This window comes from Gossypium raimondii, chromosome 13, assembly GCF_025698545.1.
Source record: "Gossypium raimondii isolate GPD5lz chromosome 13, ASM2569854v1, whole genome shotgun sequence".
In the NCBI taxonomy this organism is placed as follows: domain Eukaryota; kingdom Viridiplantae; phylum Streptophyta; class Magnoliopsida; order Malvales; family Malvaceae; genus Gossypium; species Gossypium raimondii.
In genome coordinates, this window is record NC_068577.1 from 46,453,775 (window position 1) to 46,474,002 (window position 20,228).

General features: G+C 34.5%; 1 protein-coding gene and 1 non-coding gene across 2 annotated transcripts; one reads left to right on the forward strand and one right to left on the reverse strand.

Annotated features, from left to right (window-relative positions):
- Positions 1-277: 277 nt before the first annotated feature.
- On the reverse strand, positions 278-1,258 carry LOC128036204 (uncharacterized). Its single transcript, XM_052627118.1, has one exon. The coding sequence runs from the start codon at positions 1,256-1,258 to the stop codon at positions 278-280; it is 981 nt and encodes a 326-aa protein (XP_052483078.1).
- A 15,883-nt stretch (positions 1,259-17,141) lies between these two features.
- Positions 17,142-17,721, forward strand: LOC105781166 (uncharacterized). Its single transcript, XR_008192431.1, has 3 exons — positions 17,142-17,323; positions 17,541-17,622; positions 17,696-17,721. It is a non-coding gene; the product is annotated as an uncharacterized LOC105781166 (transcript).
- The last annotated feature ends 2,507 nt before the right edge of the window (positions 17,722-20,228 follow it).

Consider the following 20,228-nt stretch of genomic DNA (forward strand, 5'->3'; position numbering starts at 1 on the left):
TCTCTGTCGAAATATTATTCCGATGCCTTTTAAGAGATAAGATGAATCCCCAATCCCATTTGTCATGAACAATTTTCGAAATATGAGGTAGCTACCTCACTAATTTCACTCACGCATTAGCTTCACCACCTCCATCTTTTTCTAATTTGGCAATATGGTTAACACGCTTTATGTATGTCGCAAACCTATGAAAGAAAGTGAGTTCTTATCACCTACTTTAAGCCGTTTGCTCTTGCCCTTTGTTCCCAATACTTTTCATCTTTATCAATTTCCATATTTAATCAGTAATCAGATCAATAATTTCCCCCAACATGTCGTCAGTCCTCTCTTTTGCCATTAACGTATCAAGATGTTTCATGAGTCTTGCCTTAAGCCCCTCTCGCCCACTTTTAATCATCCTCGCCCATGTTGTTAAATCTAACCGTAATCTTTCAAGTCTCTCCACTACTGTACCAGTTCCTGACTCCCAAGATTCTCTAATTGTTTTCTCGCACGTCTCCTCCATCAGCCACCATGCCTCGAATTTGAATTTTGTAGTTCTCCTGAAGAGTATATCCCCACCCGTGTTAAGAAGAATTGGGCAATGGTCAGAAATTGTATGGGTTAAATGTTTAACACTTCCTGCCGGGAAAAGAGACCTCCATTTGTCATTAATCACTCCCCTGTCAAGTCTTTCTCTAATATTTGTTTCCGGCAAATTACCCCTTTCCCAAGTAAACCACACTCCCGAGTATCCCAAGTCCTCTATTTGACATTCTTCAAGTGTTTCTCGAAAGGCCTGCATTCTACTCTCCTCTCTTTGTAAACCCCCAACTTCCTCAAAGGAATACATTATCTCGTTAAAATCACCCCCAACCAACCATGGGAAACCTTTGTCTTGCCCCAATTTCTTCAATAGATTCCACGACTCACTTTTATTTTTGACATAAGGAGATTCGTAGAACCCTGTGAATCTCCACTGTTCCTTAACATTCTCCTCTGTAATCAAAACATCAATATGATTTCTCGAGAAACTTCGCAAGTCAACACACAATTCTCCTTTCCATGCTAAGCATAAGCCTCCTTTTGAACCATCTGCTTCAATATCAATTCCATTTAAAAAACCGCAATTACGTCTCACTCTCTCCATCCTTTGTTTATCAACTTTTGTCTCCATCAAGAAGACCATTTGGGGATTATGCTGCTTTAAAGAGTAACGCAGTCTCCGCCTAGCTCGTGGACTCCCCAATCCACGAACATTCCAACTTAAAATTTTCATTACATCCGGTCGGCTTGCCTATTGGCAGCCGACGATTTCAAAAAACCCTGAAAATCAGGTTGCTCATAGTTATCTACCTTCTCTTCCGAAAAGCCTTTATCCCACTCCATTGAATCATCATGTTTCAACCTTTTAATTCTAACTCTATCAGCATTTCCTTCATGACTACATGTAAGATCTGAACCAAAAGACTTCCTCTTCCGCACATTATTTTCAACTTCTTCAGTCATGATCTTGACACCTGATTGAATTCTTTCCTAGTTTGTCTTATCCTTATATTGAATGCGACTCTTTTGCCTTAAACAAGTCTCCGCCTCCTAAGCTTCTTTGATCCCCAACAACCCATCCTCCTCCTCAGTCATCTCCTCACCCAGCAATTCACCATTATCTTGAGACCCTTTCACCTTTGCATTGTCACCTACCCACCATACTGTACTATTTTGCGTCACATTTTCGCCTCCAGTGTACGAACATTGGACTCCCACCTTTTTTATCAAAGTGTTATATTTAATTTCTTTTCCTAATAGCTTTGATTCTGCTTTTAAAGCTATCGAGAAAGGAGGATTCTCACTGATTTAGCTTTTTCTTTCAGGTGGTAACTGGATACAATTGCTCAACCCATGTCCCATTCTCCCACATCCAAAGCAGAACATTGGCAAATTTTCATACTTAAAAGGGACCCACACTTTATTAACAGCATCCATAGAAACAAAAATACCTCTTCGGAGTGGTCTTTGGATGTCCAAGTTAACTCTGAGCCGACAAAAGTCTTCATTAATTTCAGATCTGAGAACCCCACCAAACGAGGCACCAATTGCATGCAATAAATCTTTCTTATCAAATTCTGGAAAATTAGGATCAATTTTCATCCAAAACGGTGATAAAGTAAGCCTAATTTGATCTCTATCCATCGGCTGATTTAATCAATCAAATAGAATAACACTTTTGCGAAAAATCCAAGGCCTCCCCTCCAAAATCAACTCCAAATCATCCGCTAACTCAAAGGCTATTGTGAATAGATTTTGACCCACCACCTGGATCACAAACTTTTTCTTAGTCTTCCAGATGCCTTTCATATGAGCCTTAAAACTTTCTAGATTATATAGTCTCTCAGTCCAAACCGTACATATCAATGTAGGTTTAGTGCTTGGCACGACCCTAGATCCCTTTACTGATAGCATAACTAATTCTTCTGCAAGGAGCGAAATCTCCTCCCCCTCTCTCGACCATCGCCACCGCTCTCCTCCATCCCAAGCCACAACAATTGTTGCCTTCTCCAGGATTTTTAGCAAAGCACTCTTGGGGGTAGAGAGGGATTTTATATTTAGGAAAATTTTAAATTATATATACGACTTGTATTTTTATTTTACTAATTTAGTTTACCCACTTTTTTATTTTTCATTTTCAATTTCAGTATATGCCTCAGATGAGAGGAACACCTGTTTAGTCAGTTACTGATTCATAGAGACTGAGGCAGCAAAGATATTTTTGTTATGGATAAAACTGATTACATGTGGTTTAATGATGAGATGGACTATGATGATGAAATATATAAGGAGAGATTATATGAAGAATGAGAGATTATGGAAAATCAAAAATTGTTCATCGTAGAGTTGAGTCAACATGGAAACGAAGCCTTAAAGCACCAGTGGAATAATGACCAAGATACTAATGTAGTCGAACAAACACATGAGTTCACTGGTAATTTCTATGACGTACTTGAAGATCATGATATGCTCGAACATTTAGGCAAGCCTCCCTTTGATTGATTCATGTGAGTTGCCTTCACATGAAACCACTAAGACGAACAACTCTGAAACATTATCAAATATGTCAGACATGATGGTAAAAATGAATAAAATGATGCAAGAAATGTCTGAAGCGCTACCTCTAAGGAAATAGGACATATCCAACACTCATAACTCGAATCATGAGAACCCTGGTATTATCGTTGACTATGATGAGATTCAAGGTGAGATTCAACCTGTGCTTGTAACTAAAGATCATAGGGATGAGTTGAACATAGTTGAAACGATCTCTGATCCAACTAACGTGGTAGCAGATCTAACTGTAAAATTAGAAGTGAAGGATTAACTAACCATTAACATGGAACTTAAACCGGTTGTGAATGAAAGTGTAAAAGAGCCAATACTCTGGTCATAGAAGAGAAGGTATTAACTGAAAAGGTCGAGGAGTGTGATTCATCCTCATCGATGATAGTAGAAAGGCTCGAGCAACCAAAGCCTCATATAATAGGGAGAGGAGAAAGCTTGAGACAATAATACCCCGGAAAACAATTTGGGGTTGGCTCAAATTCGATACCAAATGGCTTGTTATATGGATGTCGCATCGGTCAAAAATAAGGAAACATTATCAGAATTGACCAAAAAGGGTGGTTCATATATATCAGCAACGGAACACATGTCGAATCAAAGTGTCGAGAACCATCTAGAAGTTCTTCTATGGTGGCGACACGGATCGTCCCAATTTTTAAAAGAACTTCTCTTTCTTCTTTTAAATTTTGTTTTGTTTCTTTTACTACTTTATTTTTTATTAATTTATTTGCATTTATATTATATTTCATATTTCATTTTTTTCTTTCTCGTAGTATTTTATTGCATGTACTTTCTGTCTGCTTGGAGTAGACGAATCTCAACGTCCATACAACAACAAGGATTCAACTTTTTCGGTGAAGTTTTCTTGTTTGCGCTTTAATTATTTTACAATAAGGGCAAGGTATGTTCTAAAGTGTAGGGGGAGTACATTAGGACTCATTTATATTAGGATTTAATTTTATTTAAACTATTTTTGAATGTTAATTGAACACTTTAAAAATCAAGAAGAGGGGCCTCCGTATCACAACACTGAAAACAAATTCAAGAAATTGGGAAATTTCAAAATAATTATAATAAATAAAATTAAAAGTGTGTCACGACATCGAACCTCGACGTTGCAACATCGGCTTCCTACTAGGGGTGTCACGACACGGAACCCCCGTGTCGCGAAACCTCAAAATTTTTTTGCAGGGTTGACCCGACCAGTCCCACAACCTAGTGAAATAACTCATGTGTTAACCCGATATTTAAGCCTAAAAACATAAATTTTTTAACTCAAACTCATACTTAGTTCTAAATCCTTATTAAATCCAATCCTCTCAAAAGTTTCAAAATCCTTAAACCCTAACAAATCTCCCTTTTCTTTTTCCCTCTTATTTTGTTGTAATTTTTTTGCTTTCTTTGGTGATTCACTTTGGTGTAGGAACAATACATCACACCAACAAGGAAAGTTTTACGAGCTCTTCAGGAGGAATCCCGAAATCCCTATACCAGGGTAAAGGTTCCTATTCCATTTTTCTATTCCATTGAATTGTGCCTATTTATTGTAAAAAAAATATTGCTTGATAGTTAGTTGTCTACATAGAAAATTTATTATTGAAAACATCTTCAAAAAAATCTAGGAGAACTAACAAACCTAAACCATCAACGGGTACAAACCCTTCCAAATTTCCAAATCGGAACGTTGAAAAATATGTTTTAGAACTTCAAGGGAAAAAGTTTATCCAAGAAAGGGGATTTGAACCGTCGATGATTCTATGTAAGGACATATGGCTCCTATTCCAATATCATAGATGGAAGCACTTTTGCATTATCCCAAAAGACTTTGTCGTGGTCCCAATAGTACAGGAATTTTATGCATCTTTAAGGGACCAAGAGTCTAGGAGACCCGAGGGTGTTACATGGGAAACAATACTCATACTAGGAGAAGAGATAAAAGCCACCCCTCTAGTTAATTGCAAATTTTATAACGCCCTATATTATGAGAATGATTTTGTGGAAGAGAGCGATTTAGAATCTTTTAGAAATATTAATATGGATAACGTTTTAAATTACTTAACAGATGGTAGGGTGAATGGAAATGTCGTCCTAGTACTGATATTCCCAAGTCTTTTAATCAAGCAATCATGTTTCCAGTTGCTAAAATGTGGATACAATTTTTATGCACTCGAATTGCTCCTACTCTAAATGTATCTAATGTCAGTACTTTTTTAGCGGTTTTACTATTTGATGTTTTACAAAAGAAACAGGTTTGCTTCAGGACATGGATCTATCATTACATTAAATGGTGCATCAGTGGCCTGAAAGTCGGGGTTTTCTTCCTCCACTTAGTGGAAACCTTGTATAAGAGAGCCGACGTTCCAATGACGACCACTGAGCAATTTATGAAGCCCTTCAAAAGTATCAAAGGGCATACATTATATACGCAACGCACGAAGCTTCAAAGAAAGCAATTCAAGGATTCAGACAACGCCGAAAAGAGAAGATGGATGTCCCAGCCTCGTGTAAACGAAAAGCAAAAAAAACATCTCAACAAAGAAATTAGTGAAAGAAGTAGTCCAAAATTGAATTGGATGATAAAATGAATGTAAGAGACGGGCCTAGTTTTACAAGATTACGCGCGACAGAATAATATGAGAGTACCAAATTTTCCGTCAGATATGTTCAGCCCAACACATCCGGAACATAAAGAAGATGAGCAAAAAAGTGATGAAGAGGAAGAGAACGAGGATGAGGAAGGAGAAAGAAGAAGGGGAAGAGATATATTTTGATGAGGAGGAGGACGGCTGAACTTTTGCTTTTTTTAAATATTGTAATTAATTTTGGATAATTTTTATTTTATTGTTTTAGGAGTAGGATTAACATTAGAATTATATATATTTTTTATTTTTAAATTTTCTATGTAGGAACCCCATATGAAAAAAACACAACAAATTCGAGCTTTCAAGGAAAAAGGAAGGAAGCACCCACCATTAGACTACAACAATGTTACTATCAATCGGGGAACTTCTTTCCTTTTCTATTCAGGGTTGTACATTAGGGACAATGTGCTATCTAAAGTGTGGGGGGTGACATAGGAACTGTTGTGTTACTTTTGCTTTTGATTTTTGTGCTTTTATTTTAATTTTTATTGTCAAAGTGTGATGAGCTTGTAGAAATACAAGTAATTGGTCAGAAGCATGTGTATAGGTTGATTGTATTTACTATAAACTTGGCATGATAGTGAATGATTTTAATTTTTTTATTATTAGACTAGTAAGTTTTATATATTACACTGTAAATAGGCATTGAGTAATTGAATATACCAAATGATATAGAGAATACAGGTAAACAATCATGCTAGTATGTATGATAAATAGTTGAATTTGTGGTTGTTTGATTGATTACATTTTTTAATATTGCGATACCTAGGGATGACCTAAGGCATTGTTTGGTATACACCCAGAATAAAAAAACTAATCCTATTTATGCATCTTTGTAACTATATTTGAGCCAAAATATATTTCTTGATGAACCTTCATACAAAACCCAAGCGAAAAACGCTAATTTGTACTTACCCTTTTCCTTGGTCCTGAACTGCACAACTATAGATGTCTAGCCATACATATTGAGGGTTAAGTAGATACATCAAGGTAGATTTTGTAAAAATAAGAGTGAAATGGAAGAAACAGTGTGGTATAGTGATTAAAGGTTAGCCGTTATGTGCCAAATAAAAGAAAAATACAAAAAGAAAAGCAAAACGAGTAGAAAAATTACTTGAAAAAGAAAAAATAAAAGCATGTGTGAGTGAGACATACTGAAAATGAAAAAAATGTGACAAAGTCACAAAAGTAGAAAAAAAAACTTGTTCATTAGTGCACAAAAACTCATGAGCTAGCCGTAGTTGCTATATTATGTTATGACTTCCTACATGGAGAAATAAGAAAGGTAAGAGAAGGAGATATAAGGCGATGAGCGAGTAAGGGTTACTAAAGGGGTAGATTAAGGAACAATATGATGTGTCAAATTATTTTCGTGCTTGAATCTATTTTGATGCTTACTATTTTTGAATTTCATACCTGTCCTAAGCCTTAGAACACTACAAGTCGATAAGCCCTATGTGATCTAGGTAGACTTATTCATAAATTGACATCATATCAAATAATTACATTTACGAATATTTGTTTTCTGCTAGGATAATCAAATTACCTGTATAATATTAAATACTGAACTTAGGTGATTTACATATCATGTTAAGATTATGCGTAAATATTAAATACCTAGTTATGTACTTCGAAGCCAATGTTGTACTATACTTGCTCAAGGTTCGTCTCTTAATTGTTTATTTTATTTGATTTGCTTAAGGACAAGCAATGGCTTAAGTGTGGGGGAGTTTGATTTGTCGTAATACGATATAGCAGATTAAACTAGCTTTTGCACTTAAGGAGCTTTAATACAAGCACTTTTATTATGTTCTAGTCGAGTCTTTATAGTTTAGTTTACATTCAATAAAAAATGTATTTTGAGTCTTTTATTAACCTTAATGGCCAAATGAGGCTTAAAAGTGAGCTAACATACTTAGATAGTGTGTAGGAGACTATACAATGGCATAAGAACTCAATATTGGTCATTGTGTTGCAACATGGGGAGTTCGAGGTCGCAACATAAGGAGCAGAATGCAAGAATTTCCATTCCGCCTCTGGTGTCGCGACATACACTTGAACCCATCCCTGAAGTATACATACTGCCCTCGATGTCGCGACTCAGGCACTAATGTGTCACGACACCGGCCTTGTACGAGAGACAATTACAAGCTAGGGGAATTTGGTTTGTACAATCAAAAGTTAAACACGAAAGCATTAACTAACCTAGGTTTGATGACGAAGGCAACCCTAAATCTATAAATAGGCTCTTCAACACTTATTAAAGGACAACTTTTCGTATTGTATAATTTTCTTCTTAGATTTAGTATTTAGTTTCTCTTTTCTTAGGCTTAGGTTTATTTCAGTTTTTGTTATTTTCTTTTGGGAAATAAATCATATTTATGAAACATAATCAAACTCTGTGAGGATTTTACATTCAATTCCAATACAAATCAGGCTTCTTCTAAAGTTTATACTCGTGAATTGTTATTCATGTTTACTCTTTCTATCAAGTTTATATTGTTTATGAGATCCATGAGGAACTAATCCTCCTGTGGGGGATTAGTGGGTGAAGGTATGATTAATTAACTATTTTGCAGGGTTCTCTTAGCAGATCAGCTGTTCAGGAAAGGAAAAACCTAAACTCTAGGCCTGACAACCCTAGAAAGTCATTAAGGTGGCAATTAACCCAAATTTGGTATGGGTTATCCGTGAACACCTTAACCCTAAACAAGTATGGACTCTGAGGTCGAGAAATCAGTAATTCTTGCGGACTCATTATTCTAGTGGAAGATCGGGAAATCCTGCTGGGATATTGACTAGTTGTCTGAATAAGAAAACTTGAAGTGAAAGTTGATGTAACAAGTCGGGCATTATCAGATATTCAATAAATTTCATATACATGAAAATTACATAATTCACATATACAAAATTTAATTCAAACATATAAATGTACACAATTAGTTACACGAACTTACCTTGATACTTGTTCGTATACAAGAATCTACTAATCCAATACTTTTTGTTTTCCTCAATCCAATTTCGTATTTAGTCTTTTCAGATCTATATAAATGAATTTAATTATCAATTTATTACATTTCATATTCAAAGCAACCCAATTCACTTTTTAGGCAAAAGTACCATTTTGCCCCTATACTTTTGATTAATTCCAATTTCGTCCCTAGGCTCGGAAAATGAAATTCATGCAATTCAATCCTTAACCAAGCCTAGCTAAATTTTTCATATAACATTTACAGCTCATGTATTTCACAAAAATTAAAAATTTTCCATGAATTTTACATCTTTACAATTTAGTCCCCAAATCACAATTTCATCAAAATTCACTATACAAATGTTGTTTATCTATTAACAACATTTCATTTTCATTATAAATTTTAAAATTTCACCATACTCATCCATGGCAAAATTTTAATACTTTGATAAATTTGCAAATTGATCCCCAAAATAGATAGATTAGATTAATACAATTTCGAAATGTAAAATTTACTAAAAACATGACTTGAATACTCACCTAATTTAGCCCAACAAGTTTTCTCTTTCTTCAAGCTCTTAAACTAGGGTTTCCATGGCTTTTTAATTGGGAAAGATGATATAAAATGATGATATTAGATATTTATTTTATTTATCATCTTTTATTTATTTTAATTTCCAATTTAGTCCTTTTTTCTAATTTTCCATGGACGGATCATCAAAAATATCTACTTTTCCAATTTAGTGCCATATAAGGACCTTAAATTTTGAATTCTATAGCTATTTTCTACCTATAGCTACTAGAATTTAACTTTTGCATGTTATGCAATTTGGTCTTTTCCTCCCAATTAAATTTAAAATCGGTAAAATTCTCTTATCAAAATTTTCTTACGTCTTTCTTATCATAATACAGATTATGCAGTATTATTAAAATAAATTTTCTTTTTGACTCGAATTTTGTGGTCCCGAAACCACTGTTCCGATTTCACTGAAAACGGGCTGTTTAAACTCTCTCCCCTTAAAGATTTTTCGTCCTCGAAAATCATACCAGTAAAGAGATTCGGATATTTCTTTCTCATGTTATCCTTTGATTCCTAGGTAGCTTCTTTTATACCATGTCGTTGCCAAAGAACTTTCACTAAAGCTACTTTTTTAGTTTTTAATTCTTTTGTTTCACGTGCCAAAATTTTAATGGCTCTTCACTGTAAGTCATGTCAGGCTGAATCTCAACTTCTGTTAGAGAAATAATATGTGAAGGGTCTAACCGATATCGTCATGACATAGACACGTGAAAAACATTATGAATTTTATCAAGCTCTGATGGTAATGCTAACTGATATGCAACAGGTCCAATTCTTTCAATAATCTCATATGTCCCGATGAGCCGTGGACTCAGTTTTTCTTTACGGCCAAACCGGAGAACTTTTTTCCAATGTGATACTTTTAAGAATACCTTATCACTGACTTGAAATTCTATCTCTTTTTTTTTTAGATCAGAATAAGACTTTTGACGATTAGAGGCTATTTTCAAACTATCCCTAATCACTTTCACTTTTTCTTCAGTCTCACGGATTAAATCAACTCCGTGTATCTTTTTCTCACTAAGCTCTATCCAATACAGCGGAGTTCTATATGTACGACCATACAGAGCCTCATACAGTGCCATTTTAATACTAGACTGATAGCTATTATTGTATGCAAATTCAACTAAAGGCAGATACTTTTCCTAGTTACCTTCGAATCTGTATAACACGTTCAGATTTTCCATCAGTCTGAGGATGGAATGCGGTACTAAAATGTAACTGTGCACCCAAAGCTTCTTGTAACTTGTTCTAGAATCGAGATGTAAACTGGGGATCTCTATCAGAAATAATAGAGACTAGCACCCCATGTAATCTAACAATCTCAGAAATATATAACTCAGCCAATCTGTCTAAGGAGAAATCCACATGTACCGGAATAAAGTGTGTAGACTTCGTCAACCTGTCGACAATTACCAAAATGGCATCTTTCTTTTTCGAAGATAGTGGTAATCCCGATACAAAATCCATGGTAATTCTTTCCCATTTCCATTTCGGTATTGTAACTGGCTATAATAATCCTGAAGGCACCTGGTGTTCAGCTTTAACTTGCTAGCAAACCAAACACCTAGATACAAATTTAGAAATATCACGTTTCATTCCCGGCCACCAATACATCTTTTTCAAATCCTTATACATTTTATTACTCCCTAGATGAACAAACATAGTACCATTATGAGATTCGTTCAAAATCTCCTATACAAGTTTTAAATTTTTCGGCACACATATTCTACCCCTGAATAACAGACAACCAACAGATCTATGAAGCTCAGAAAAATGATGATGAATTACAAGCTTCATAGATCTGCTGTAGAAATGTCAATTTAGCTTTCAACTCAGCTATAATTGAACCATCATCAGACAAAGACAACTGGGTATTCATTGCTCGTAAGGAAAACAATGACTTTCTGCTCAAACATCTGCAACCACATTTGTGTTTCTCGGATGATAGTCAATAACCAGATCATAATCATTTAATAACTCAAGCCACCTGCGTTGTCTCAGATTCAAGTCTTTTTACGACATCAGATACTTCAAACTTTTATGATCGGTGAATACGTGACATTTTTCACCAAATAGATAGTGTCACCAAATTTTCAATGCAAACACAGTGGCTGCCAATTCTAGATCATGTATCGGGTAGTTCTTTTCATGTGGTTTTGGTTGTCTAGAAGCATAGGCTATTACCTTACCTTCTTGCATCAAGACACAACCCAAACCATTTAATGATGCATCATTGTAAATTATAAATTCTTTACCCGATTCGGGATAAACTAGTATGGGTGCTTCAGTCAACAAGGTTTTCAACCTGTCAAAACTCTACTGACATTTATCAGACCACTCAAATTTCACATCTTTCTGCAACAAACATGTCAACGGAGAAGCTATCATTGAAAACCCTTTTACAAACCTTTGATAATATCCAGTTAATCCCAGAAAACTTCTAACTTCAGACACAGTTTTCGGTGGTTTCTAGTTAACAATTGCTGAAATTTTATTTGGGTCCACTCTGATGCCTTCAGTAGACACTATATGTCCAAGAAAACTGACTTCCCGAAGCCAAAATTCACATTTACTAAATTTGGCATACAGTTGTTTCTCACTCAAGGTTTGTAGCACAATTCTCAGATGGTCAGCATGTTCATTTTCATCTCGGGAGTATACCAGAAATCATCAATAAAAACCACCACAAATCTGTCTAGATACAATCTGAAAATTCTATTCGTTAGATGTAGGTGCATTCGTCAAACCGAACGACATCACAAGAAATTCATAATGCCCATACCTAGTTCTAAAATTTGTCTTTGGCACATCTAACTCTTTTACCCGTAGTTGATAATAACCAAAATGGAGATCTATCTTTGAGAATACAGTAGCACCTTTCAACTGGTCAAACAAGTCATCAATACGAGGCAGTGGATACTTATTCTTTGTTGTAAATTTGTTGACTTACCTGTAATCAATAAATAACCTCAACGATCCATCTTTCTTTTTAACAAATAAAACCGGTGCACCTCAAGGTGATGCACTAGGTCGAGCAAAACCTCTATCACTTAGTTCTTGCAACTGTGCTCTCAACTCTTTTAATTTTGTAGGGGCCATTCTGTAAGGTGCTATGGATATCGGGGTTATTCCTGAAACAAGATCTATAGAAAATTCCACTTCTCTAATCAGCGGTAGCCCAGGTAATTCCTCCGAAAACACGTCAGGAAATTCACAAACAATTGGTATTGACTTAACCTTTGACTCAGATACTTTAGTATCCAACACATATGCAAGATAGGCATCATACCCTTTTTCGATATATTTCTGTGCTGATATAGCTGAGATCACATTAGACAACCCGTCCAGTTTATCAGATACAACACGAAGCAATTCACTATTCTAACATTTTAGCACAATGTACTTCTGTTTACAATTTACCGCTGTATCATGCTGAGTTAACCAATTCATACCCAGAATTACATCAAATTCATAAAATGGCAACAACATTAAATCAACAGAGAAACAATAACCCCATACCATTAACAGACAATTTTTACAAACTTTATCCACCATCACATACTGGCCCAGGGGGTTTGAAACTTTAACGAAGAATTCAGTGGACTCAACAGGTAAATTTTTAACAAATACTAAATTCGTGCATATATATGAATGCGTTGAACCAGGATCAATCAAAGCAGTAATATCAGTATCAAGAAGAGAAAATGTACCAGTAATGACATTTGGTGCAAAGGCATCCTCTCTTGCACGAATAGCATATATCCTTACTGGTGCTCGAGCTTCAGATTTGACAGTTGAATCTTTCATCGTACCTCAGCTACCACTAAAATTTCCAGGGTGATGAGGTGGCCTACCTTTAGAGGTGAGGCTGTTGTACAGTAGAATTTGTTCTCAAGTATTCAGAGATGTAACAGCCCGGTTTAGACCTTAGTCGGACAATGGTTTCGAGACCACGAATCTGAGTCAAAAAAATATTTTAAAATTATTTTTTGTGTTTACAGTATGTGAATTAATATGTGTGAAAGTTTCGTGTGAAAATTTTATCGTTTGTGTGCTCGATTCTATAAAAAGGACTAAATCGCATAAAGTGCAAAACTTGAGTTCTAAAAGTTAAATGCACTAAATGGCTATAGAACATTAATATAAGAGTACTTAGGTGGTAATTATACCATTTTTTTTGTTAGTGGATATTTATGAGTTTGGTTTTATAGAAATTATTAAAGTTTTTAAAGGGTATAAAGGTAAATAGGTAATTAAGGTTAATATTAATAAAACAAAAGTCATTTTTTTTATTTCATTCATCTTCTTTCTCACTAAAACTAAAAAGAAGAAAGACCATTTGACGCATTTTAGGGTTCGGCCCTTTATATTCTTTACGTTTTTGAGATTGTTGCTTCGTATTATTGCTAGCCCATGCCGTAATTTTTGGATTGGTTGATGAATTTGTGAGTTGCCATTGATGATAGCTTGATTTTTTTGTTGTTTGATGATGAAAAATAAATATTTGATGTTAGATTATCATGTTTTATAAAGTGATTTTTATGAAAATGCAAATTAGGGATTAAATTGTGAAATATGTAAATTAGATGGTTGTAATATGAAATAAATGCAAGTTTTGGGCTGCTAGGGACCCCTAGTGAATTTGGCTAAGCATGGGTGGATTGAAATTATGTGTATTTTGTGTTGTTTTGAAATAGGGACTAAATTGTAAAAATGTGAAAGTTTAAGGGTAAATGTGTAAAATAGCCCTAATTTGTGTTTTGGACTAAATTGAATAAATAGTTGATTCAATAAGCTGATTTTGATAATATATAGATCAAGAAAGAAAGAAAACGGATTTAGATCGGGGGAAATCGAAGGTTGACGAGTAATCGATTCGATTTATTCATCGGGAATACGAGATAAGTTCGTAAGTAAATAAATGTTTTTGAAATAAAATATAAATGTTTTACCTTGCTGAAATTAAATTGCACATGGTTATATATTGTCGATATTGAATTCTTTATGTATATAGGATGCCGAATTGGATTTGTATTTGATTATACATTATCGAACTTGATTTGTGTATGGTTATACATTGCCGAATTGTTTGGTATATGGATATAAGTTGCTGAATTGATTCGTACAAGGTTGTACATTACTAAAATTAATTTGTACTTGGTTATATATTGTCGATAGTGAATTGTTTATGAATATAGGATGCCGAATTTAATTTGTGTATGATTATATATTGTCGATCTTGATTCGTTTATGGTTATACATTGCCAAATTGTTTGGTATATGGATATAAGTTCCTGACTTGATTCGTACAAGGTTGTACATTACTGAAATTAATTCGTACTTGGTTATATATTGTTGATAGTGAATTGTTTATGAATATAAGATGTCGAATTTGATTTGTGTATGATTATATATTGCCGATCTTGATTCATGAATGGTTATACATTACCGAATTGTTGGGTATATTGATATTCATTGCTAAATTGGATTCGTTTATTAATATATATTGTTGAATTGATTTGAGCATTAGATGACCGGTTTTGCGTATGAAATGATTTAATTATGAAGTCGATAGCTCTGAATGAACCGTAGAAAATGTATTTGATATTGATGACATGATAATAGGACTTCAAGATGTGATTTTTGTGTAGGACCATGTCTAGGACATTGGCATCAAAGTAAGAAAATGTGTAAGACCATGTATGGGACATTGGCATCGTATATGATTCGTATAAGACCCTATCTGGGATAGTGGCATCAATATGCATTAACATGTAAGACCATATCCGGGATATGGCATTGTACGAGTTTTATAAGATTTTTGTGTGTTCTTAACAAATCTGAATGTGGTTTTAAACTGAATGGTTCAGGTATGTGTGAATTTATATGTTTATAAAAATATAAAGGTAAGTTAGCACTTAATGTAATAATATAAGTTCATATGAGATAGTTAATTGTATATGTGTTCGTGATATGTTTGAGTTCAGCTTAGTTGAATTGAATTATAATTTTCATTGAAATGATTTATTTGCTTATGACTTACTATGCTTCCAAAGCTTACTTTGTGCATTCTTCCACTGTTTTATAGATTATCGAAGTTAGCTCAGACTCAGGGATCGTCGGGAAACGTCATTGCACTATCGATCATTTTGTTGGTACTTTTGAAGCTTTGTGCATATGACATATGACATGTATAGGCTAGTAAACTATTATTATATTTTTGAATTGTAATTCTAGCCATGTGATTTGGCTTGGAAATAGTGTATATGATGGAATTGTGTTTAGCATGCTTATTATGATGGTGATGTTTTGATGATTAAATGATGACAAATAATGAATATGTTTTATGAATGATTGGTTGGTTATCTAGGTACAGTTCTAATTGTTTAAAAAAGTAAGTAAAATGAAATGACTAATCTGAAACGTGTTTTGATCGGTAATGCCTCGTAACCTTAATCCGGCGACGGATTTAGGTTAGAGGGTGTTACAAGTGAATCATCCATTCATCATTTGAAAGAAGGCTTCTTTAGCAGCCCTCAGATACAGGCCTTCTACTACTTGATGCAGCTTTTTGAACTGAAGCTTGAGCATTACTCTCAGCTTCCTCAGATTTAGCTCGGGTGGACGACATTACTATATGAAAAACATGTTTAAAATGGTCAGGAGATATCACACTATCATAAATTATATAATGGCATGTATAGCTAAACTCGTACTTGCTATGTTAGTCCAAGAATCGGCTAAACCGTAGCTCTGATACCAATAAATGTAACACCCCTAACCCATTTCCTTCGCCGAAACAGGGTTATAGAGCATTACTAGAGTTTACAGAACAAATACAGGTAATTCATGTCATTTACTATTCATATATAAAATCAGACATATTCAATCTTAGTGTCCATTAAATGGGCCCTCGAAGCCCAATTCATGAGTTAGAAACAAGTCAGGACTAAATTGGGAACTCAAAGAATTTTTCTCAAAAATTTAAAAATTTTTCCTAGATGCAGGGGACACACGCCTGTGTGGCCAGGTCTTGTGGCTCACACAGCCAAGTGACACACCCGTGTTCTAGGCCGTGTGGGCATTCTATATGAGACACACGGCCGTGTCCCAGCCCGTGTCCTTACCCGTGTAACTCTCTGACTTGTATCACACGACCAGCCACACACCCGTGTGGTAAAATTAATTTTTGAAAATTAGGTGCAGGGGACACACGGCCAAACCACATGCCCGTGTGCATGGCCGTGTGTCACACACTGCTGAGACACTCTGGCCGTGTGGACAAAAATAGATCATTTTTAAGGCCATATTTCTCATCCATTTTGCCTTCCACCTACAACATCACTTAAGCATATTCACCAACCAACTTCAAACATTTAAACCAAGCCAAATACAAGTATTATGCATAACATATCATTACATATATTCATGTATTCGAACTTACCTAATTGTATAATTATATAAATTTACCAAAACTCAATCCAACCATACTAAATACACATATATTAAACATGATATAACCTCATACATATACATCAAACATGCCATTACTAGTCATTCCAATGGATAGATATAACCAATCATTTACATACCATTATTGCTGCTTCTGTGGCTTAATCTACAAAGAAATTAAATTGCTACTTCTCAAAATCTTTTGACATTTCACATTTGTACGTGTAGTGGAAGAACCAATCCTTTATTTTGTCATTATGTCTGTCTTTTTAACTCTGAGATCCCCTGATAATTACATTTCAATAGCTTTCTGATTACCTTGACATTGTTGCATCTCTCAACAACTAATAATTGGATGATATGTAATTTAAACTTTGTTTATAAATTGCTACAGGTTATTACATTATATGCTACTGGAGCCTTGAATACTGTCCTATCAAAGGATCATCAATATGAGATATGCAGATATCTGTACAATCATCAGGCAAGCAATGTGCACTGTGTCAACCTTTTGTCGATATTTGATCCTGATAGGTGCTTGGAGCATATGAATGGTCAGGGAATAATCCACTGCCTCTAGAAGTATGGCTATGTCCTTACTTTCTTCCTATTCATCTAGGTTTCTAATTACTTTTTGATGGTTATGTTTTTTAATTCTTCATTCCAAGCCATGTAGAATATAGAATGTGTGTGTGTATGTGTTTTAGTCACTAGCCTATTTTCTATTTTTCATTTTAGACAAAAACAACTCATATTGGAGGATCTTGTTTCCTATTTCCAACCACTGCTCCCTTTTCAGACTAGAAAAAAGCTATATTTGAGAAATTGGGACCAATAATTGATGCTGTTGGTGCTTCAGGAGTCAACATACTATGTTGCAGGTATGGTCAATTTTATTGATCGATGCATAATATTCTGAAAATGCAAATTAATGAGTTTATGATACAAGTTCAGGAAGCATGGATGATGCCATTTGCCTTTCGTATACACGAGAAAAGAGGTGGTGTGAATTTGCGAACCTGTTAACGGGGAGTCTACACAATTTCTTCAGGAATTTGCACTCAAGTATAACATGGTCATTATAAGCTCAATTCTTGAGAGGGATATAAATCATGGAGAGACTCTCTGGAATACTGTTGTTATAATTGGAAATCATGGCAACATAATAGCCTCTCTGGAATACTGCTATTTTCTATTTAAATTGGGGACTTCAATGGAGCCTGTTGCCTTTGTTGATTGCAATTGCTGATATTTCTAGCATATTGCTAGTTCATTTTCTTCAAAGATATCAGATGGTTGTCTGCCTCTTTACTTGGTTGTATTAAATCAATAGGTGTCAGTTGAAAGTTTTGATTGTATGTATCATTCATTTTGATTTTACTATCAGTTCTATGAAATTTTTTTTGGGCCATTAGTGATTTTTTCTTACCAGTTGCGTGAGCACGTTTCGCCGTATGTCTAGGTAAAAAGCTGGGTTCTTCGCTTGTATTTTTTCCTCTCTATTGGATGGCAGCCTATAGTATTGGGGCAATGCTTGATCTAGTAGTAGCTTTCAAAGAACATAGCTAATTGCATGCATATGGTTATGTATTTGTTGAATGCATACATATATACATATTTATGTCTGTAAATGTGTGCATTGGGATAAATTTTATAGCAGTTAGCTTTGTGTTACAATGTAGATTGGTTGGCTAAGGAATTCGTTATACTTGAGAGTGGCTAAAATTTGATAATGATGTTATCTGTGTTGTTTGTAAGACAACAAAAAAATTGCTTTTATGCTGAGCGTAATTTCATCAAGAGATCACTACAATTGATTCACTACTAATTAGTAAATTTCGGAAGTAGTTTGCAATGCTTTTATATTTTAATAATTGAGTATTATTATATATTTAATTTGATTTATTTATTTATAAATAAATCATTGCAATATATGTAAAAACAATTTAAAATATAAAAATTTATTAATATATATTAATATATGTAAAAACAACTTTTCCGGAAAATATTTTCAGGAAATTTGTCAAACAGCAGAAAACATTTTACACAGATTCAATCAAACACCAGAAAATATTTTCCAGTAAATCATTTTACAGAAAAGTAAAACATTTTCCAGAAATCATTTTCCGGAAAATATTTTTTCTGTCAATCAAACAGACCGATTTTCCAACCTTCACGAGCTTCCGAGTACTATAAAACAGAAGAAAGAAAACAAATTAAGCATTTAAATACTTAGTAAGTTCGCATAACAGGAAATTAACTTACCATTCATGTTCATTTAAAATAAACATACAAATAACATGCACCTAAAGCAAATTGGTCAATTGCTTAAACACATATACTCATCAAGCAAGTTAGTATGAATTCCAAGTACTTTTCATGTAACAAAGATGAGCTCATCATGTAACAATTTCAAATACATATGCTTTCCATATCATATATCTATATATCTTATACATTTAAAATAATTTATCTTAAATTAAGATTATCTCATATCAAAACTTTGCTCATTGAATTTTTTTGAAATTTTAATTGATACACTGGTAGTACACTTGAAGTGTACGAAATTGTAATTCGTCAATTCATATTCGGGAGTGCTCAATAGAGCATATAATCAGGAAGCACACTCTCGAGCCAAATAACGGGAAGCTCATGTGAGCCATGTAACGGGAAATTTATCTGGGCTAAATAACAGGAAGCTCATAAAAGCCATAGTCGGGAAGCTCGTGCAAGCAAGTAACATGTAGCTCCAAAGAGTCATTAATCGGGAAGCTCCAGATAGCCATATATCGGGAAGTTCAAGCGAGCCATATCAAAAAGCTCTGGAGAGCCATTAATTAGGAAGCTCATAAGGAGAATTTAATCGGGAACCCCACAAAGAGCCATATAACAGGACGCTCATAAGAGTTACGGTGTGCCCACAACACATGCAGGATCACAATCGATTGGGATGCTCCGAAGAGCTATTGACGGGAAGCTTCCAAGAACCATATAACGGGAAGCTCAAGAGGGCTTATACGGGATGCTCTTTTGAGCTATGGTGTGACTGCAAAATATGCAAGACCACAACCAATACAGGAAACTTGTATCCATCGATTTTCATTTATTCAAACGGGATTTAACACTTATTAGGAATTATCGGATATTCGATCAATTTCATATACATGAGAATTACATAATTCACATTACAAAATTTAATTCAAACATATAAATTTACACAATTTAGCTACATAAACTTACCTCTATACTTGTTCGTATACAAGAATCTACTAATTCGATACTTTATGTTTTCCTCGATCCAATTCCGTATTTGGTCTTTTCGGATCTATATAAATGAATTTAATTATCAATTTATTACATTTCATATTCAAATGAACCCAATTCACTTTTTAGGCAAAAATATCATTTTGCCCCTATACTTTTGATTAATTCAAATTTCATCCCTAAGCTCGGAAAATGAAATCCATGCAATTCAATCCTTAACCAA

Coding starts and splice junctions, on each gene's coding strand:
- LOC128036204 (XM_052627118.1), bottom strand. CDS start 1,258: ATGAAAATTTTAAGTTGGAATGTTCGTGGATTGGGGAGTCCACGAGCT.